Here is a 20,957-nt window from a genome sequence, read left to right as displayed (position 1 = left end):
AGAAGTCTGGGGGAATGCAGGAAGCAGGTATATAAAACCCCATAGTGTCCATTACACTCCACATACCAGAACCTGATATTTAAACACTCTGAGGTTTAGCAGCTCCTGGGCAATCCTTCCTTCTAGCTGAATATGTGCATTCCCTTTAGGGGTCCTGTTCTGTAAGGGTTCCACCTGGGTTTTAGAGTATGCAGGGCCTGCTGGGCAGGGACAGAGCCCCTTCTGAGACCCAGGGCTAATGATCTGATGGGGAAGGACATGTCCTTCTCACTCTTTGGCCGGTCCTGGCAGGGCAGCAAGGGGAGGGGGCCCAGACTGTTACCATTGGAACTCCGGTGGGGGATAAGCTGCCAGCTTCACAGGCAGCTTCACCAGCTCGTCACCGGCAGTGGCTTCCAGGATGGGTCCTTTGAGCCAATCGACACTGATGAAGGGCTTTTCTGCCAAACAGGAGGCAAGAGTGTAAACATGGGGCTGAGTTACCACCCACCAGGCTTCCCAGCCTCCCCCTGCAGACTGGAGCTTGCCTTGCTGTCCAGCTGGTAGAAGCTGGGTAGGGCTTCCCCTCACAGCCCTTCCTTCCTTTCGGCTGGCCCCTGCTGCTCAGGTGCATCATGACCTCTGACCCACACCACACAAGGACCCTTGTTCTCCAAGCTCTATGATACTAGACCCATCCCACCTCATGCTGGGCACAATGACCTCAGCCTCCCAGGTCATACCATGCACAATGACCTCTGTGCTTTCCCGGAATCGCTGAATGCCATTGTTGGCCTCACACACGTAGGGACCCAGGTCATGCTGGCTGACATTGTGGATGGTCAGGATGCTGGAGAGTTCTGTGTGAGTCTGCTGGGAACGCCGCTCAGGTACCCACTTACCCCGCTCTGCCTGCCACACCCAGGGGAAGCCCAGGATCAGCAGGCAGGCAGGGGCAGACCCAACCCAGCAAAGGCACACACCCCTGCCCAAACACAAGTAGCTCTGGATGCCCAGCCTCTGAGTTGGCTTTGGGATGGAAAGCTTCCCCATCACATTTGGGTTCCTGGTCTGTATCTCCTCCACACAGGGGCCCAGTATTGCCAGGTATAGGTAGCATGGGCATGGTGAGTCTTGGGGGTGGTGTGGAGGACAGGGCAGTGGGAAGAAGCTACCCGGAGGACCTGCTGACCTTACCTGCTTCCCTGGGTAATCCCAGTCGAAGGTGACACCCGAGTTGAACTCAGCCCACACCGTACAGTTCAAAACCAGCTTCTCTCCAACCAACAGCTCCAGTGACTTCTTGGGGAACAGCTGGATGTCATAGAGCTCATTGCCTGGTGACACACACAGTGTCACCTCCCACACTTCTCATAGGACAACACGCACAGAGTGCAGAGCAGTGGGTGACAAGACCACCTGTGATACCAATAGCCCTTTGGCTGGGAGCTAGTGGGGCAGGGCTACAGGATGCCCGCCCTGCTCTGGGGGCGCAGAGAGCGGTGACTGGGATGAGATGGAAGTGGTGCCCCTTACCTGTGATATGCACGAGGAAGGGGTTGGAAAGGAAGTCCTGGTCACCCCAGCTGGTCTCGCATTGCAGGTACAGGGCGTCGCGCAGCAGTAGTGTGGGTACCCGCATGCCCCGGCGGTCATCCCACAGCACCTCCCGCCCATCAGGGTGCAGCACGGAGCTTTGCTGGAGGGACACAGCGACTGTCAGCTGCCTCTCCCAGGTATGGCACAGGAGGGCGAGAGCCTGGGGTGAGGCTGGGGAAGGGGACAGTACCGAGCGCAGTGTGATGTTGAGGCCGGGGATGGACACCAGGCAGGGCACCCACATCGAGTCCTTCCTGTTGACCAGTAGCGTATCCGGTTTGTTGATGAAGGGCTGCTCAAAGTCTGAGGAGATGGAGTAGGAGTTGGGTAAGGCAGTAGCGCCTGCCCGGGGTGTGTCTGGCTAGGGCTGGGGTGAGAGAGTTTAGGGGAGCCCCATAGGTCAGGGTGGTGAAGCTCTAGCATCCTGCTTCTGTGCGGAGCACACTACGGTCCCACATTCACTCTAGCCTGGCGTCAGCAGGCTAGAGGCGGGACACAGGCACCAGCTGCTCTCTCCAGGACCCTGCCCAAGACAGGCCTCACCTCTTACGAACACATAGGTGCTGGCAGCCGTGGTGCCCTCGATTCTGGCCTTGATGTACTTGTAGTAGCAGTGGTAGCTGCCTGTGTTGTTGGCGTGGGTGTGGGCCAGCAGCAGCACCTTGCAGTAGGGCTTAGCTTCGGTGCCGTCACAGTCTTGCACAGCCTGTGTCTCCTCACCGTCCTTCCCACCTGTGGTCAGTACTTCTTGGGCCCCTGGCCAGGTCCACTCAAGGGGGTGCTGCCCCCTAGCAGAGGATAGTAGAAGTAAGGATCTCTCGGCCCCAGTTTTAATCTAGGGCCATAGACTCCAAGGAGCCTCCCTCAAGTGCTAAGAGCTTTGCCCATCATTATCTCTTCCCGAAGCGGGGCAACCCAGTGGCTTGCGGTATATTTTACAGATCCACTCCCTCGCCCTTGACTTCCTGCATAATTCTTGGAGTTATAAACGGGCAGACTGGTAACACAAGCTTTCTTCAACAGCTGGTACTGTAAGGAGGCTCTGGGACCTCAGTGGGAGGCCTGAGGCTAGTGACAGGTGGCTGGGAATGGATGTAGGTGACCTGGAGGAGGTTTTAGGGGAGGCTGGATGAGTGCAGGGTGCCTCTCTGAGGGCTTTTGGGAGACCACATCTCTAGGCCTCTGTTTGGGGGAGAAGGGGCCTTCTGGTTCTTCATCCAACCACCTCTTGTCCCAGTCTAGGGCAGCCTTCATGGACTGCCAGGTAGGGAGGAGCTATACCTGCAGGATATCGATAGGCTGTCCCCGGTGTCAATGACATACGACTCCTCTGTGATGTTCAGGGTTGGAGGGGTCATGGAATAGCCATTTGCCAGGCCTGGGGTGAAAGACAAGGTTATAGGGGTGCTACATCATGGGGTAACGTGACAGCTCCCACACTGTCCAGGCACAGCTGGGTCTTCTGGGATGTTTCCCTAAGGCAGGGCTAGCAGCGTGGTTTTCAGCCAGCACAGCCTTGTCTCCCCATGGGTGGCCTGACTGCAGCATCAACCCAAAGGGCTCACGACAACTGTCAATCTCCGCCCCAAACTGTCCCTTGCTCTAGTCAAGGCCACCGGTCCCCACCAGAGCCCTGTCTCTGTCCACAAATGGAGCCCAATCCCAAGTAACTTTGACTGCTGCCCTGACCTCTGACCCTAAATGAGCTAAGCTTCGAGCAGGAAGCAGGAAGGGGAGGAACCTCCAGGCCAGGTCTCCTCCTATGGGATGGGGGTAGCAGAGGACTGGGGAAGAGTGAGGAAACCCACCCCCCAGTTTTGTCTGAGATCCCATTCCGTCCTGAATCCCACATCCATACCTGCTGCTAATGAGGGGTTCATGTATCCTAGATCCATGCTCTGCCCGTGACCTTGCCCTTTCCCAGGTTCCTTTCTTCACAGTTTCTGGGCTCTACCAGCTTCTCTCCACTCTGCCTGCCTGACTGAGCCTCCTCTGGGTTTTGCCTGCCCAGGTCTCTTCCACATCCTCAGGCCTTCCCATGGTGCTCCACTCCGGATACACAAGTGAACCTGCTTTGGCCTGTGAGCCCACCTTCTGCCTTCCATGGCTGGGCTGATTAGGTGAGGGCTCTCTGCTCTACAGGATCCCACCTCTGTGGCTCACACAGTTCTGTATCCATAATCCACCTTCTAGGAGGATGCGTGTGTGCGCATGCACATATATGTGTCTGCACATGTGTACAAATGGGGTCTGCTGTGTAAACACATCTGTTTGTATCTGTGGGCCTGGGTGTGCAGCTGTGCATATCTCTGAGTGATGTGCGTGGTTGTGCATCTCTGACAGGAGCTCAGCTGCATATACATGCACTTGAGGGAGTGAATTCCTGATGGGGGCAGTGGGGAGCATGGCCTGGGGGAGGTCTGGCCCTGGAACTTTGGCAGATGCATCCTGCCAGGATCATCCTGAGACAACAGGAAGGGAGGACTGCATGGCTGGAGGCCCAGGGCTGTGTCCTGTCCCTTCCCCCTATTCCCTGTCCTCCTGGGATGGTGGTCAAGGTCCACTCTCCTGCCCCTAGCCCCTTTTAGTTCTACAGGCCCTTGGGGTTTGGAGCAGTAACTCAGACAGTTTTGTTCCTCAGCTGGTTCTGTAGTCCCAGATTCCTGCCTTATAGCTAGCGGGGAGGGGGAAGAGAGCCTGGAGCATCCCACCTGGATGGTTCTACACACCCTGACGACAAGCCACCTGACCCAGTGGTATGGTACCAGGAAAACATGCTCCACACACCATGGTCTCATTTCAGCATCACACAGACAGCAGGGCCACCAGTCAGTACCTGCTGGTCCTTCCCTTCTGGTTACAATTTGGAACTATTTTCCCTCTTCTATCCCCATCACCTCCCAGCCAAACTTGCCTGGGACCTTATTAAGTATCTAGCCCCATGGTGCAGTCAGGGTAACTAAGTCCTCAGCTGGACTGAAGTTCTGTCCTATGAAGGTAGCTGCTTGCCCGTTTGCCAACTGCTGTGACTGCTGCCAAGGCCTCCTTCCTTTTGTGCTCAGCTCCTGATAGGAAGACCTGCAGCCCTGGCCTTGGGACAAAGCTTTCTTTGTGGTTCTGAGGCGAGAAGGGTCTGGAATCTGCAGATTGCTCTCTAAACGAGTGGGTACCTGATATTCTGTACATGTCAGCTGGGCCTGAGTCTGAGGGGATGTCTACTGTGCTGGGGAGACAGCTTGTAGAAGGCTCAACTTCGGGGCTTGAAGGAATCCAAGAGGGGCTTTGTGGAGCTAGGCTTTGAAGTAGATTTTCCCCCCTGCTAAGCACTGAAAAGTGGATAAGGCCGTAGTAGGTAAACAGCTGGGCAAACACGTAGACGACTGAGTGGACAGTGGTCTATAATCTGCGCTACAGAAGGAGGTGGCGTGATGGGCAAGGGGCTTGACCTGTGGGAGTGAGGGAATTGTCCCCTTATGATGGCCCTGATGGAGGTCAGGGTTGAGGTGACATGTGGCATATGAAGAGAGCTACCATGGCCAGTGCCCATCTACCTCAACCCCATTTCAGAGAGAGGACATTCCCCCGGTGACATTGGGAGTGCACATCTGTGCACACTCCTGGCAATTGCCAGCTGCAGGACTGTGGCAGCTGGAAAGCTCAGCTTTCTTTTGTGTGTGTGTGTGTGTGTGTGTGTGTGTGTGTGTGTTTGCTTCTGAGACACAGCACAGGAGCAGCCAACATGCTGGCTACTCCTTGTGCCTCTGGCTTCATCTCCTAAGAAGCACAGGCACTGCAGCTAGTCTGTCCTGCAGTCTAGGACATTCCCATTTCCTTCCCTTCTGGGGATATCCCTCTTTAGTTGAGTTCAATATGTCCCTTCCCCAGGGAGCGGTCATCATCATTCAGGCTTCCGCCTTGTCCTCCTCGAGGCTCCTGCTGTTAGAATAGTAATTAGCCTGAATTGTGGCTTTCATCTTCCTAAACTTATCTAAGCAAAGATTCAGAAGATAGATGTAAGAGTAGTTGGTGGGTAACAGATGGAAAGAGGGTAAGACAAATGATGGACCATCAGGTGAATAAATGGGATGGATTGGGAGATTGGGCCCATGGATGGATGATGTACATAGATTGATGAGTGGATAAATGAATGGATGAATGGGGGCAGCCTGGCTAGATAGATGGAAGGAAAGAAGAGAGCCTGAAAGAGCCTCCTCCCCATCATACTGTGTCCCCCAGAGTAGGAACTCATCCTAATTAAGATTATCTATCCTGTTTCCTCTTGCTTATGTGAAACCTGATTGAGGACACCACTTCCTCTGCTGGATTCTTCTCCTCACCCCACATTCCAGATGGAGAATGCCTTTTGGCCATTTCCCCTCCCTGTAGCTACCGCTGGGGGCTCATGCTTTTGATGGCAGCATGTTCTCCCCACTAAAGCTATCATCGGCTTCTCTCTTGCTCACTTCCTTTCATTCTCTGTTGACTATAGCTCCTGGCTCACCATCCTCCTCCCCACCCCAAGTCATGCCATTCTCCATGACTTCAACATCCACAGGATGACTCATCCACACCCTCCCTCAACTTTGAGATCCTCTCCTCCTCTCCCCCTCAGCCACTGGCTTCCAGGGGGCACACCCTGGATGTGGTCACCACCAGGAACCGCACCATCTCCGAATGCCTGTTACCTTAGGTTTCCATTGTTTTACTTCTTTTCTTTCTTGCTCAGGTGTTCTTATCTATCATTAATAAATTCTTGTCTTCATCTCCTGTCCTAGCTCTGCCCCTGTTCATAGCCTATCACTCTGATTGTCCTTTTGCTTATAATCCTCTCTTCCAAGCCAAGATACCACATTCCAGAGAAACTCAACCCTGCTTAGTGAAGCCCCTCATACTGGCTATGCCCCCTTGATTTTACTTTTTGCGGAGTAAGCAGATTAATATGTCTACAATGTCCCTTCCTCCCCCACTCTCAGCATCCACAAACAAGACATCAGATGGAATGCTTTACTGTCCATCAGAAGCCCAACCCGCCTCAAGGAAGGGCTTCAGGAACTCCTGCTCTCAAACCACACTCACTGGTGTGTTCCAAGCTCTGAGTCCCTGGACCCAAAACTCACAGATAATTCCTTTTTCTTCTGATCACTAGTCTTTGTCAATGGGAACACCTTCCGCCTTCATACAAGAAACAGTGAAGCAATTCTCCACTTGCTTCTGGCTACTGTTCCTTTTTATATTTCCCTTTGTGGCCAAAGCTCCCCTCATACCCTCTTATGCACTTCTGGGGAGAAGCCCCACCACTTAGGAGTCCCATACCTCAGATCCAGTTGTCACTCAGGATACTTGCTGGCTCCCCTGACCCCTCCTCATCTTCTTTGGTCTCCTCTGCCTACCACTGCCTGCTTTTACTCTCCAGGTAATTAAAAAAATCTTTATCTTCAGCTCAGATCACCTCTCTCAACTCAGCTAAAGGTATCTAGATGAGCATTGGATTTGGCCCCACAGACATTCCAACTTTCATGTTCCTCATCTAAAGGCTAGACTCAGACTCCTCTATCCCTGCCAAAGACTCCTTCTTCTAAAGTCTTGGTGTCTCCAAGTGGGATTCATCATGGATGGCCACCTCCTGTTTTCTACTTCATACACCATAATGCCTGGTAGTTTCCATGCATTACATATTTGGTCTATGCTCACCTTCTGGGGGCCTGCCAGCTACACTTGCCCCAAAGTGGCCTCCTGGGCATGCTCTTGTTTTTCTCAAGATTTTTTCCATGCATTTGTTAGTAATATTAAAAAATGCATATAACGAGGGGCTGGAGAGATGACTCAGTGATTAAGAGCACTGGCTATTCTTTCAGAGTACTGGGTTTGATTCCCAGCACCCACATGTTGGCTCACGGCCATCCGTAACTCCAATTCCAGGAGATCTGATACCTTCTTCTGCCCTCTGTGGAACCAGGCAAGCAAGTGGTACAAAACACTCACCACATAAAAATTACATAGATTAAATTTAATGTGAAATATACTTTATAATATATAATAACACATGTCTGGTGTGTGTGTGTGTGTGTGTGTGTGTGTGTGTGTATCACAATGAAGTCATACTACACCTGCCCTTGAATCTTTTCTGTGACTTCCCACTGCCTTTCTGGGGAAATCCAAACTCCTGACGGAGGCCTGCCTGGCGCCTGCTCACCTCTGCACACACTCATGATCTTTTTTTTTTTTTTTTTTTTTTTTTTTTTTTTTTTGGTTTTTCGAGACAGGGTTTCTCTGTGGCTTTGAAGGCTGTCCTGGTACTAGCTCTTGTAGACCAGGCTGGCCTCGAACTCACAGAGATCCACCTGCTTCTGCCTCCCAAGTGCTGGGATTAAAGGCGTGCGCCACCAACACCCGGCTTCATGATCTCACACCGCATCCCTGCCCACACCCACATTTCCAGCCACCGCGCTGTTCAGCAGCCCGCCATGCTCATTTCTACCTTAGGGCCGTGTCTGTCCTCGACACAAGTTTTCTCTTCATGCTCTGCTTATCTCCAGGTCACAGATTGGATGTGATCTCCCCACTTTTACAAACCCCGAGTTCCTTCTCCAAGTTCCATTTCAGCCCTGTGCTTGCTTATGACAAATTGTGAACATTTGTTTGTCCCTGCTTTCCATTGTCCTCCATTTGCAATAAGTTTCAATGGGTGAGGAACAAGATAGTTCTCTTTTCCATCCCTCCCCATGCCTAGTTCAGCTCCTGGCAAAATAAACACTTCCTGAGTGACTAAGTGGATGGGTGGAAGGAAGGATGGGTGAATAGAGGGACAGACGGATGAACAGACAACCAGCCAAAAGTGAGGGTAGGTGGGTGAGTAGATGGATGGATTATACATAGACAGAAGGACATAGTTTGTTGTGGGAATAGATGAGTGGGTGAACTTATGAATGGGAGGATGGACAGGTTGATGGAGAGATGGCCTGGTAGATGGATTGAAAGGCATAGTTGAAAAGGTGAATATGGGTGTGTTGATGGAAGGATGGGTGGGTGGATGGGTGAATGGAAGATGACTAAACAGATCTCAGCTTTATTCTTTTGGGCTGGAACTATGTAGGACCTTGCTGTTCTTTTGTAAGAGGTGCTTCCAGGTTTGAAGGGGTAAGAGAAGCCAGATTACTCAGCACCTGGGCCCATTTGGGCCTGAGGACTGCTGCTGTGTCCAGAGGCTCTGTGGCTACCCAACCCCCACATGCAACCCTGACAAGGGTGCATCCTTCCTGCTTGGCTGTTGTCAGTCTCTGCTGTCCTTCCTTTCCCGCAGCAGGAAGCACTGTCATCCTGGCCTCTGCTGCGCTCCCCCTGCCTTCCTGTTCCTGACTCGGGAACTGGCTTCTTCCTCCCTGGCCAGCAGGTCCCTGGCCTCCAAGGCTGCAGCAGAGCAGTAGAGGCAGATGCCAGACAGGGGTCAGCAAGGCCAGAGTGCATACCTCCTCTTCCCTGTGCTGTCAGCAGTCCTGGGGGCACCCTCCAGCCTTGGGTCAACGGAGACCCTGGCGTCAGGCTCCAGAGACTGTGGTGCGGCCACTCCCAGGGCAAAGCTGGCATCTAGCTGAGGGTCAAGCAGGTGGTATGGAAATCTTCCAGTAGATGAGTTCTGGGCACTGACTAGGCAAACGGGCAGCTGGCCTGTCTATCTGCATCTCACTTAGTACTCACAACAGCCTTAGAGAGGGAGGGGAGGATCCTGAATCCAGTCGGTAATGAGGAGACAGAGGAGACTGAGGTAGCAGGTAACAGTTTTAAGGTAGCCCAAATCTGGCTGAGCCTAGGGCCATCCCTGCTTTGGAGCCTAAGGCATTCAGCAAGGATCCTTTGGCCAGAAACTAGTTAGAGCTTTTCCTTCCCCCGAAGCCCTCACCTAAAGCCTTAGAGACCCCTTCATAGGAAAGCCTCTGCAGGAAGCCTGTGGTCCTGTGCTGACAGCTCTCCCTCACTCTTTTTTCCTGCTTTCTGTTCATCTACTTCTTTACTTTCTCAACCCAGTTTATGGCCAGCGAATCCCTTTAAGTCACCAGCTGCTCCCTCCCCTTCCTTTTCAGACAGGGCTTTGAGGAGCCAAGTCTAGTCTTAAGTTCTCTGTCCTCTAGCCTTGGCCTCCCAGATGTTGCTGATTACAGCGTGTACCTTCATCCCTGGCCAAGACACGTTTTCAAAAGCACCTGCCCAGAGGGTCAGGAGAAACTCAATCAAACACAAGAACTGCTGAGAGCTAGTGGGGATTCTTCTTCAACTGTGGTTGTCCCTGGGCTGGGGATATCCCTGAGTTCTGCCCAGGCGGGCCCAGAGAGAGAATGATTGGAAAACCCGAAGGATGCTAAGGTCTATAAGAAGGGTAATGAGACAAAGAAGTCTGGAGGCAAGGGAGGGGGGCAGTAATTCACTGGATGAATGTGCCAGGAGCTACGCTAGGACTCCAGAGTGTGAAAAGTGTTGGTCTTCTTTACAGGGGCTTTTGGGGTTGGAGGGGTTTTGGGGGAACTGCTGCACAGGTCCTGGGATGCGGCCAAGGAAAGTTGGCATGATGGAATTTGGTACCAATGGGCACACCTTCAATGCTCCTCCTCAAACCTCTGCCCTCTTTCTCTTGTCACTCTGAGCCCTGGCCTGGTGCTCCTCCATACCCAGCAGCCTCCTTCTAAGCACAGAGGGACGCCGCTGCTTCAGGGCCCTGTCCCTGGCTTCCACAGGCCATCTGGAGCTGTGGATGTACGTCCTCATGTCCAGTATGACTGACATGGATCAATATCAGGATCTCTGCCCCTGGACTGACTTAGAAAACAGGTTTGTCCATGTCAGAGTGACACGCATTCTCTTATGCAGCTATGCCCAGGAGGACAAAAATGGCCAGGCTGTTGAGCACTGACAATGTAAAGGGGCACATCTGGCCGGGTGGAGCTCAGGTACTAGACATTGCTCTCAGAGCTGCCCCTGCATTCCTCCTGACACTGCCGACACCTGGCAAAGAGATGGCAGGAATATTCCATCCTGGAGCCCTCCTGAGCTCGCTGACATCTTTTGCCTTCTGAGCTCAAGGGTCGAGTTGCCATCAGTCACCCATTCCCCACCTGTAAGACTGGAGCTGCCCGGGCTGGAAGGTACTGAACTGGGTATGTGGAGCTGGCTGGTTCTTTACCACAATGGCCTGGACCAAATTGCACTTCCCTTCTCCAAGCTCCAAATTATACCCCTGTGAGATGTGGATTCCTCTTAAGATTACTGTGAGTGGCAGACCACAAATATTGAAATACATGCCCAGAACCACTACAAGTTTAGAATAAATAGTGACTGACTCATTACTACCATCTGCCTGCTGAGTGCTTGGCTTATGGTTGCTATGCCTACCCGTCACTCTGGGTTGAGTTGGAGCCCACAGGGAGGGGGCTAGGCACAGCCTTGCTCAATGGGAGGGGCTAGGCACAGCCTTGCTCAATGGGGGCCAGGGAGGGTGTTTGTGTGAGCTCATCTGCAATTTGCTGACCTAAGAGGAAATTATTGGCCCACTTTGAAAATCAGGTGGATGGGAGGGAGACAGAGAGTATGATGAGGCCATAGAAAAAGGCCCAGGTCCCAGCCCTGCTTACTGGATACACCCTGTCCTCTGGACAATGGAATACCTTGGGGACATCAACCCTGTTCTGTGTTCCCCTACTCTCCCTGACAGCTCTCCTGCGTTTCTGTCCTAGTGGGACCTCCAGCCATCAGCCCCAGGCCACGTGTAATACACAGGAGCCTGGGAACACGTGAGTGTCCACTCATGTGATGAACAAGGGCTGAAGGCCCACGTTTCCTGGGGTGGCAAGGATGTGAAGAAGCAGCGGCTCACACAGCAATAATAAATGTTCACACACCCTGACCCCAGATTCTGCTTATACCAACACATCCTGTTACAACAATAAAAGCAGATGCGCATTTTGTCCTTTCTGTGCACCCGTGCCGCACCGTACTGCTCACACACCGTATTCCCATTTATACGCGCCCCATGCCATTAGGTACGGCTATCACAGAGGGAAAGCTGGGGCACTTGCCTGAAATTTCATAGCTAGTGACTGATTGCCGTTGGGGACCGGATTATGCCAACTTTCATGGATGTCTGTGTTACTTGCACTTCTGCAGTTTGTCGGAGAGAACCAGCTTTCTCCCGTCAACCGTGGCGTCACTACTCATCCTCTGCTTAGGTGGTGGCCCAAAGACGGTCATTCCACCAGTTGTCGGTAACCACACATCTCCCAAGGCTAATGGATCTCCATACCACACCTGTTCTCAGAGGCTTTGTAGACCAGGAAGAGGACACCAAAGATAGCGTGACAGGAACACCAGGTCCCGCTCCCTCCTCCCTTTATGCTGACATTGAAGTTTTCACTCAGAGTTCAGATGCCTGTAGGGCTGACCTCTCCATCCTCTCTCCTGTCCACTATGCAGTCTGGACTAGCTCAGGGCACCCGCTCTGGATCAGCGTATTCTCATCTTCCCTGTAGCCAGAGGATCTTTCTGGAGCACAACTCCCTTTCCAGATAAAACTATCTCGTGCCTCCCTATTGCTTGGGTGCAATATGGATGCTCTTGGCTCCCCAGTCACCCACACCATCTCTCTCCAGCCCCAGAGATGCTGTCTTCCCTGTGTCATCTTTGTGTGACAATCTCTTCCTCTACTCTGATGTATTAGCCCAATGCCCCCACCACCCCCCCTCAGGCTCCCTTCAGGGTCCCCACACTCATTTGCAGCTTCTTGGAAAGTTTGATTTCTCACACTTGACAATTCCTTAGTTCAAGATTGGGGGCTCTCATTTGTCTTCATTGTGGCAGCCTCAGAGTGTTCCTGTGAGATGAAATGTACTTTCTGAATGGCTAACCCATGGCTGGCTTTGGGGGACACTGTGTAAAATGTGGGTACATGCAGAGGAGAGGGAGGCGGCACCTGGCAAAGTGGAGACGCCATGCACTGAGGTGTGCACCTCAGACCAGAGCTAGACCTGCGGGAAATATAATCCCCAGCACTGTTTGTGGGAACATGCTGAGGATATCAAAATGGCAATGTCTGAGAGGACAGATGCTTAGGAGTCCAACAGCCCTCCTCTCCAAGGCTGTCCTACCTGCCCTGCTTTCCCCTTATCTCTTTGACCTCCATGCCATCTGGGACCAGATACCTGTCACTTTCTTGTAACCAATTCACTCCTGGCATCTAGCATTTAGTGAGCCATTTCACCCTTGTACCCTTAACTTCCAAATCTCCAAAATGGTTGCCTTGATGCCTACATCACAAGGGTAAGCTCTCCACACGCTCTGATGTGAAGTGATTTGATGAATCATTTTATTCCTAGGTGTATTAGTATAGATCACTCCTAGACACTCCTAGATGTACGTGTGTGTGTGTGTGTGTGTGTGTGTGTGTGTGTGTGTATGTGTTTGGGCACACTCACGTGCAATTGGCATGTGGCTTAATACAGATGAACCTCCACTTGGGAGAAGCTATGGAAGCTTTGAAGCTGGCACTCGGGCTCTTTCTAAGCCCCACCTGGCAGCCTGGAATCTGTCCTCCTGGGCACACAGAGAATAGGAATGAATCTGCCACCCTGATGGACCCCTGTCTTCCTGGAGATTGCAGTAGCCCTCTAGGGGCCTGTCTGGAGCAGGAAAGGATCATCAGTATTGGGTTAGGGAAGCAATGAGTGCAGTCTGGTTGCCTGCAGGGTTAGGTAGGTATAGGATACCTGCGGAGCTGGGTGGGTGTGGGCTGGGATCTGTGGGGCTGGGTGGGTGAAGGCTGGATGTCTCTTGGGCCAGGTGCCCTTGGAATCCAGAAGGAAGGGTCTGCTCCCCTGGCATGAGCTGGTGCTTATATTTGGGGGCTTCTGGGAGATTTAGATTTATGTTTCAGAGATGTTCCTTGGGAAATCACCATGGCAGACATCTGGGAGGTGCTGGATATCAAGAGTCAGGGATGAGATTGGGAGTACAGGCTGTCTCTATATTCTGTTAGGGTGCTGAAGAAGATGGAGGGGACTCTAGCAAGTCCTGAGCTCTGAGCACTGGGTGGCTGTGGTGTTGCCAGCTGTGCCAGCCAGTTGTCCTGGACACCCCTGGGGCCAGGTCTCTGCTCAGTGGCTGGTAAGACAAGTCACTTTATCACACAGTCCAGCTGGCTCAGAGGTGGCTCCCCAGCGCTGCTAAATCGGGGCCACCAGCTCCTGCCTCAGGAAGAGGGAAATGCAGGCAGGATGTCCTCTCTTGTGGCCGACAAGTCCTTTCCCATGAACCCCTGCTGACCTTGCCGGCCACGTGGCAGGGGGCTCCCCGACTTGCCACCAGAACCTGCGCCTGCCCAGGCCTGGCCATCAGGGACAGGGTGGCAGTCAAGGAGCATGGGGAGGGGGGTGTGACTGCTATTGGCACCGCCCAGAGGGGTAGGGCAAGAGCCCTGAGCCTTGGAGTTGTCTCCAGTAGAGTGCCCGCACCTTCCTGCTCCCAGACATGTCCCCACAGTGTGACCGGAAAACTGAGATCCCAGAGGAAGCCAGTGTCTGAAAAGGATCAAAACTCAGCAATCCCTGGCTCTGGCTGGGACATGCCGGCTGCTTCTCTATCAGAGATGTCCTGACGGAGGGCAAGAGGGTGTTTGGACACATCTTCCCACCCGCCTTTCACTCCCAGAAGCTTCCCAGAAGTTGTGTGGGTGCAAGCCAGGCCATGGTGGAGAGACACCTGACCGGTAGAGGAAAACACGGAACAATTAGCTAGACACAGAGAACTTTCTTTCCTCCCTCCTCTGTTGCACTCAGGTTCTCCCAACTTTCCTTCCTTCTCTGATCTGGCTGCATGAACTGGCATCTTCCAGAAAGTCAGCTGGATGCTTCTATCTGGAGACTATGTTTCTCCATGCCTTTTCCTCCTCCTGGGGTCCCCCTCAGATGGATGACCTTGCCTTTCACCTGTTTGCTTAAGCCAGAGTCCTGGAGCACCCCCTCTCCCCTCCCACTTACTAATGTCCCATTCATGGGTAGGTCACTGCCTCACCTGGACAGTCATCTGTTGTTGATGCCTCCTGTCATCTCTTCTGTCACTCTATACCCAGCCGCCCCAAGCTCTGGCTAGCCTCGGCTGACCATTCACTTGTCTTCATCTGGGCATTCCTATCTCTGGACTCCTCTCCCTGCTTAGAATCCCCTTTCCTGGCATTAGATCCTGCCTAGAAGTCCCTAGATAAGTGGTTCTGAACATGTGGGTCCCCACCCCTTATAAGGTTCCACAGAGATCGCCTAAGACCATCAGCATATGAGATGCTTTGATTCATACCAGTAGCAAATTACCGTTATGAAGTAGTCTCGAAAATAATTTTATGGTTGGGGTCACCACGACAAGAGGAACTATGTTTAGGGATCACAGCATTTGGAAGGTTGCGAACCACTGCCCTAGATGGAAGTGATATCGTCTTCCTGTGCAGCCCACAGGCAGCAGCTGGGTCTCTCTGAGTACTTTCACCCCCACATTATGGATACCCAGTGCCACATCAGAGTTCCTACCAGTCTGGCACTTGGGAAACCCCTGCAGGATGGCGTCATGTCCCTGTCCTTTCCACCATGCTGAGCTGGTGATGTATGGCCGTGGCTTCACAGAGCTACAGTCTCTCTCCCTGAGAACCTGGGGAGTTCGCCAGACTGTCCACCATGCTATCACAGGCCTGGCTCTGATGAGGGATCAGGGCCCTTTCTGCTACACTGGTTCTGAGAGACACTTGCATTTCAGCTCCCAGAGCTCTAAGCTGGGCTCAAAAGGCCATGGGAACTTGCAGACTTCACTTTCCTGGACCTGGGTCATACCTAAGAGCAGGGACATCAGAGAGATAGGTGGCCATGTTTGATATGGCCATGGCAAGGCAGAGAGAGGATCCTTAGGTGAAGCCAGCACAGCTGCCCAGAGTCTCCTGGCCCCCAGCTAGCTTCCGTCTAGGCTGAAGTCCTGGGATGATGTTTCTTGAAAATGCTCTCTGCCATTTCTACAGGGACACTGCTGGGGTCAGCCTTAAGGGACTGGATCAGGACACCAAGCATCCAAGTCCAAGGAGCCCTTTCATGTCTACTTATGTGCCCACAATGCACGCAAAAACATTGGTGCTGAGTGGGGGAAGGTGGGCTGAGGACTTCGGGGCACAGATAAGACAAAAGTGCTAGTCTAGTGCCTTTGAGGTCTTCATTCTAGGGTTCCCAGGCTTCACACAGGTCTCCCACTCTGGCTTGCTTGCTCTTAGGGGATTTTCTTTCTATACCACTGACTTGTCTACTCTGTCCTCTGCACATAGTTTTGCAGTAGCATTTCCCACCAGGCTGGGAGCTCCTGGATCCTCCCTGACCCAGCAGTGGGAGGAACTAGGCTCAGGGCTCAGGGAGGCTTGGTCTCTATTTCCTCTGGCAGCCCCCTCCTACACTCCCATCTATCCTAGGACATCCTATTGAGTCATCTCCTCTCCTTCTCTTCACAGCCTCGATGGTCAGAGTCATGGGTGCTCCTTCAATGAACAGCATCACCCCTCCCCGTTCCTACTGGACTCTACTGGTCCTCACATCTTTACAAAGTACCTGTCTGCCAAGACACCCTCTTCCTTTTAGGCCTCTTGCCCCAGGATCCCAGCAGTGGGAAGGAGAAGAATTTGCACAGCTTACATTCCAGCTAACCTAACCTCCCAGAGTCTCAGATACCTCACTTGGCTGAATGGGTGGGGGGGGGGCTCCTGGGTACAGGGAAGTCTCATTCTTCACCCTTCTTGTCCAGCCAGAGCCCTGTTTGTTTCTCCCACACACTCTTCACTTCACAAACACATTCAGAACGTCGGTGAAAAGCCTGGTCCAGGGTTGGGGCAGTGGAGCCAGAAACAGCCCAAGGCCAGTCATCCTTCATTGTCTACACACAGGTCCAATCACATCTCCCTCGACTTCTCTATCTGAGGTACAGAGTGGGAGCTGAGAGCAAGGCTCTGATAGCCAAACTGGCATTGATTAGTTCCCATCCTGCCCATGCCTGAGGACCCTTGTAAGGTTATACGTTTCCCCATATATAAAACAGGTCTCACACTCTGTGGGAGTAAGAGATGAATCACAAAAAGTCAATTTCTGTGGCACGGAGAAATTTCTCTCTCTCTCCGAGGCTTCTCAGCACTCCTCCACCAAGCGTCAGGGGCTCTGAAATGACCCCACCACCCTGGATTTCCAGGGACAGCGGATCCTGAGCGGATGCCCCCTCATCCCATGCCTTATCCCCAGTGTTTCCTTCCTGTCCCCTCCTCGCAATCACTCCGCTACTCTTCAACACCGCAGAGCCAAGATCTCAATACAAACTTGAACCTGCCCAAGACTCCTTCTTTGCAGCCTCTGCTTTATGGTTCAGGTCTCCTGTCCCTTCTATCAAAGCCCAGAAACCCAGGCCTTTCGCCTCGATGCGGATCGGTCTGGAGTTCCGGACTCCAGATTCGCCTGAGGTTTCAACTTGCACCTAGGATCACCCGGGATGGCGCTAGTGTCGGGTGCCTGAAGTGGGGTACGGGGTGGGGTGTCCAGAGTCCTCAGTCCTAGTCTAGGAGAAGGAGCGCCCTCTGGGGGACCTCGGGGGACCAACCTCCAGCGCAGACGTAAGGCGTCGGGAAGTGCGCACCCAGTGCGGGGTCGGGCGGGGATCAATGGGGAAATGATTCACGCTGGAGGATCGGGACCCAGAGGTGGTGCGCCCCAGACTCCATGGGGAGCGAGCAAGGGCACGCTAAGCCCGGCTAAGGATGCAGTTCACCCCGGACCGTAGACCGAAGACTGGGACCTAGTCACAGCCCCGCCACCCTGTCCGTGACCCGGCTGCAGTCCCCGCCCGTTCTTTCCTGCTCCCCGCGGTCCGGACTCCCAACTCCCTCCTGGCTCTCCAGGCTCCAGAGGGCGTCCGCAAACCCAGGCTCCCAAGCTGCCCGTTCCTCCTCCCGCCCCGTCGGTGCGGTCTCACCACTGGTCCCTGGCGCGCGGCAGCCCCCGGGCTATTAAGCGATGCCGGGGTTTGGGTTGTGGCCCGGGCGCTCACCGTGGAGGAATCCGAGGTAGAGCCACAGGCGTAGGCTCAATGCGGCGCCCGGCTGCATCTCCGGCCCCTGGGCGCGGGTGGGTCCTGCGCGGCCGCAGCTCTGGGCTGGGAGTGAGAGCGCGCGCCGAGGCGCCGACGGGGCGCGGACCGGGCAGCGGCTCGGGGGCGGGGCTGAGGCGATTGGGGCGGGGCTCGGGGGGAGGAGGGTCACCGTAGCCGCAGCCCGCCTTTCACCCCTCTCTGTCCCTTGCTGGCCGCCCTGGCAGAATTCAGCCCCGGTAAGCAGAGCGAGCGCCCACTTGGTACAGCCTACTCCAAGGGCGCCCAGTTCCAAGGTAACAGCCACCAAGCACCCTCTCCAGGGCCACTGCGAGCGGGTGATGCGCGCAGGTGACTGCAGGATCCCTTGTGCGCGCTGTGGCGCCCGGGAGTGAACAAAACCCGACAGTGGTGTTTCCTTGCATTTCCCTTCAATCAATGAGCAAAGTGGCAGCAAACATAAGGTTAAGACAGCTGTTCGCTAAGTCTCAGGGAGCACCTTGCCAAAGCCTCTCGCTTTCTCCAGTGTGAATGGAACCAGGCACCTGAGAAAATGCCTCCCCACGCCCTCCGACCCTGGAGGACTGGCTTTTGCTTTAGCTTCCCCACCAAATACTTTTGCTCTGAGCTCATTCATAAGTCTTTTTTATCAGGTGACACTTCACTTTCTGTTTTGGCAAACGCTCTCGCACAGACTTCCTTTCTCTTTGTGGTCTTTTGCTAGGATTTTCCTATTTCAAAACGAATTTGAACGACAATGACGATTTCAACTTCTCTTGCTTTTATTTAATCTGTTCCCACGCTCCCAACCTCACAGCCCCCGGTCATCCTTGCCAAAAATCAAGGCCAGACTGATGATGATGATGACCGTTTTAAAGTCTCCCACACGCAAGCACGAGAAAACTGAATAGGAATGAAAATGCTACATATGTTATGTCTTCAACGTGAGCACCTACATTCATTTTATTTAGTTTGTACTGGAATTCCATTATGGTATTAATTGGCTTTTCTCTAACTGCCACTGAGGTTGAACACATTTTTATTTTTAAATAACTGGCCATTTGGATTTCAAATCATTTGCTCTAGTGCCTGTCGTTTTTCTTATCGATCTCCAAGGAGGTTTTTTTTTTTTAAATAAATTCTGTGTGTAAGTCCTTGGTCAGCCCTGTTTGCTGTGACTGTGTAACAATTTACCTCAAAATGTGAGGCACAAAATGTCAATTCTTTGGGTTTTGCTTTTATTTCCTTGAATTTATGAGACAGGGCTTCCTTCGTGTAGACCTTGCTATCCTGGAACTAGCTTTGTAGACCAGGCTATCCTTAAACTCAGGGATCTGTCTGCCTCTGCTTCCTGAATGCTGGGATTAAAGGGAAGGTTATACGTCACCACACCCGGCTTTGAAATGGCAACTCTTTTTTTAAAAACACTTTTTTATTATATATTTAAATTAGAAACAAGCTTGCTTCCCATGTCAGTCCCAGTTCCCTCTCTCTCCCCTCCACACCCACTCCCCACCCAGCCCTCCCAACCCCACACCAATTCCCCAGGGAGGGTAAAGCCCTCCATGGGGGAGTCTCTATTCCTGTTTGGGGAAAGCAGGAGCCAGCAAGGGGGCATTTTTGTGACTCTTACCATTGAAGGGGGAGGCTTCAGAGGTCGAAGCAGGAAGTTCACCTGAGGATGTTAACTGGTATACCCACTCACGGCCTTTCCCGTGTGACAGTCTCACATGTAGCAGTGGCTTCCCCAAATGAGTTTATGACGTGGTCCTGAAGAAATAGAGCCCGAGGGAAAGACATTCTCCCTGCCTCTTGACAGGGCAAAGCAAGAAGTGTGGGGTGGAGGATACTGTGGAAGCCATCTTTGGGAAACACGCTTGGTGTCTGGGGTAACAAATCCCCTTACCCATTCAGCTTCTTATTTTCACTCTTTTTGAGATAGAATCTCACTCTGTTGCCTAGGCTGTCCCCAAACTCTTGGGTTCAAACAGTCCTTCTGCCGAAGTCTCCTGATGCATGCCACGACTCCAGCTCACTCCTTTAATAGTATCTTAGAACTGGAGAGACAGCAGTGGTATTAGTTTAACACAGCACCCTTACAAGTAAATCACTTTCCTTTTGGCTAGTGTCATTATTCATTCAAAGACATCTTTTTCTGTCTCAGTATCACAAAGACATTTACTGCCTTTGTCACTGACAAATTCTCATTGTTTTCTTTTACATTTGGACCCCCAGGCACCGTAATGGTGTGAAGTAGAGAAGGGTCAATCAAGCTCACCTTCTTTCTCTCCACAACCGGCTGTGAAGAGATCATTATTTCTGCATTGCACTTTGCTTCTACCTTGACTGCAAACAGAGCATCTGTTTGGAACAGACTGTTTCTGGGCTTTTTGTCTTGCTGTCCAGTTTTGTACTGATCCACTGTTTGAACTTTTGCTTCATATCTGGAGGCATAAATCCTCCTAACTGACTTTTTCAAAGTGACTGCAATTCTCTGCAAGTTACATCTCTGTTCATCATATTTCAGACTCATTTCTGTCAGTTTCTAGACACTTTTGGTATCCTGGGATGCTGATTTAAGTAGCTTGTCTATCACCAATTTGGGAAAGCTGATTTCCTTCCAACCCACAAGCATCGAATATTGCCCCATTTTGAGATTCATCTGTCAGTCACCTTTCACAGTTTTGGGTGTCGAGCTCTTGAACACTGTTAGGCTTATCTTCAGATAGTTAACATCATTGTGCATCTGCACGGATAAACATACATGGACATTTTGTTATCTAATTATTTGCTACTTTTATCTGAAAACACTTGCTGTTTTAAAAGTGGTTTGTTTTCTTGTCAGTGATAATAAGAGCTCATTGGACATTCAGACACAAAAATATAATTACTCAGAAATATGGTTTATAAACGCTAACTGCATGTCTTGCTATTCTCTTAAGAGTTTCTGTCTTTTGGGGGAGCTGGAGGGATGGCTCAGTGGTTAACAGCACCTGCTGCTCTTGCAGGAGACGTGGGTTCAATTCCCAGCATCCACCTGCAGCTTTCAACCACCTATAGCTCCAGCTTCTGACCTCCGTGGCGCTGTGTATGTGTGATGCACACATATGCATATATACATATAGTCAAATCACTCAAACACATAAAATTAAAATGATTCTTAAACTGTTAAAAGCTGTGTTTTTATTTTATGTGTCTGAGTGTTTCCATGTGTGTCTGTGTACCACCTGCATGTAGTTCGAGAGGAGGCC

At 52.2% G+C, this 20,957-nt stretch overlaps 1 protein-coding gene across 1 annotated transcript in view; it reads right to left on the bottom strand.

The window, feature by feature from the left end:
- Flt4 (fms related receptor tyrosine kinase 4) overlaps positions 1-17,801 on the bottom strand; it is a 43,284-nt gene extending 25,483 nt beyond the window's left edge. The window contains exons 1-8 of the mRNA XM_013114807.3: positions 17,668-17,801; positions 2,860-2,956; positions 2,122-2,366; positions 1,769-1,881; positions 1,516-1,678; positions 1,177-1,316; positions 723-891; positions 323-440 (exon numbers count right to left, since the gene is read on the bottom strand). Coding sequence (XP_012970261.2) covers positions 323-440; positions 723-891; positions 1,177-1,316; positions 1,516-1,678; positions 1,769-1,881; positions 2,122-2,366; positions 2,860-2,956; positions 17,668-17,725 — 1,103 coding nt within the window. The 5' untranslated portion in view covers positions 17,726-17,801. The remainder of the gene's footprint in view (positions 1-322; positions 441-722; positions 892-1,176; positions 1,317-1,515; positions 1,679-1,768; positions 1,882-2,121; positions 2,367-2,859; positions 2,957-17,667) is intronic.
- Positions 17,802-20,957: the final 3,156 nt, after the last annotated feature.

Source organism: Mesocricetus auratus, unplaced genomic scaffold, assembly GCF_017639785.1.
Source record: "Mesocricetus auratus isolate SY011 unplaced genomic scaffold, BCM_Maur_2.0 Super-Scaffold_100007, whole genome shotgun sequence".
In the NCBI taxonomy this organism is placed as follows: domain Eukaryota; kingdom Metazoa; phylum Chordata; class Mammalia; order Rodentia; family Cricetidae; genus Mesocricetus; species Mesocricetus auratus.
The sequence above is the reverse complement of the archived record's forward strand: the minus strand, read 5'-3'. Positions and strand labels throughout refer to the sequence as shown.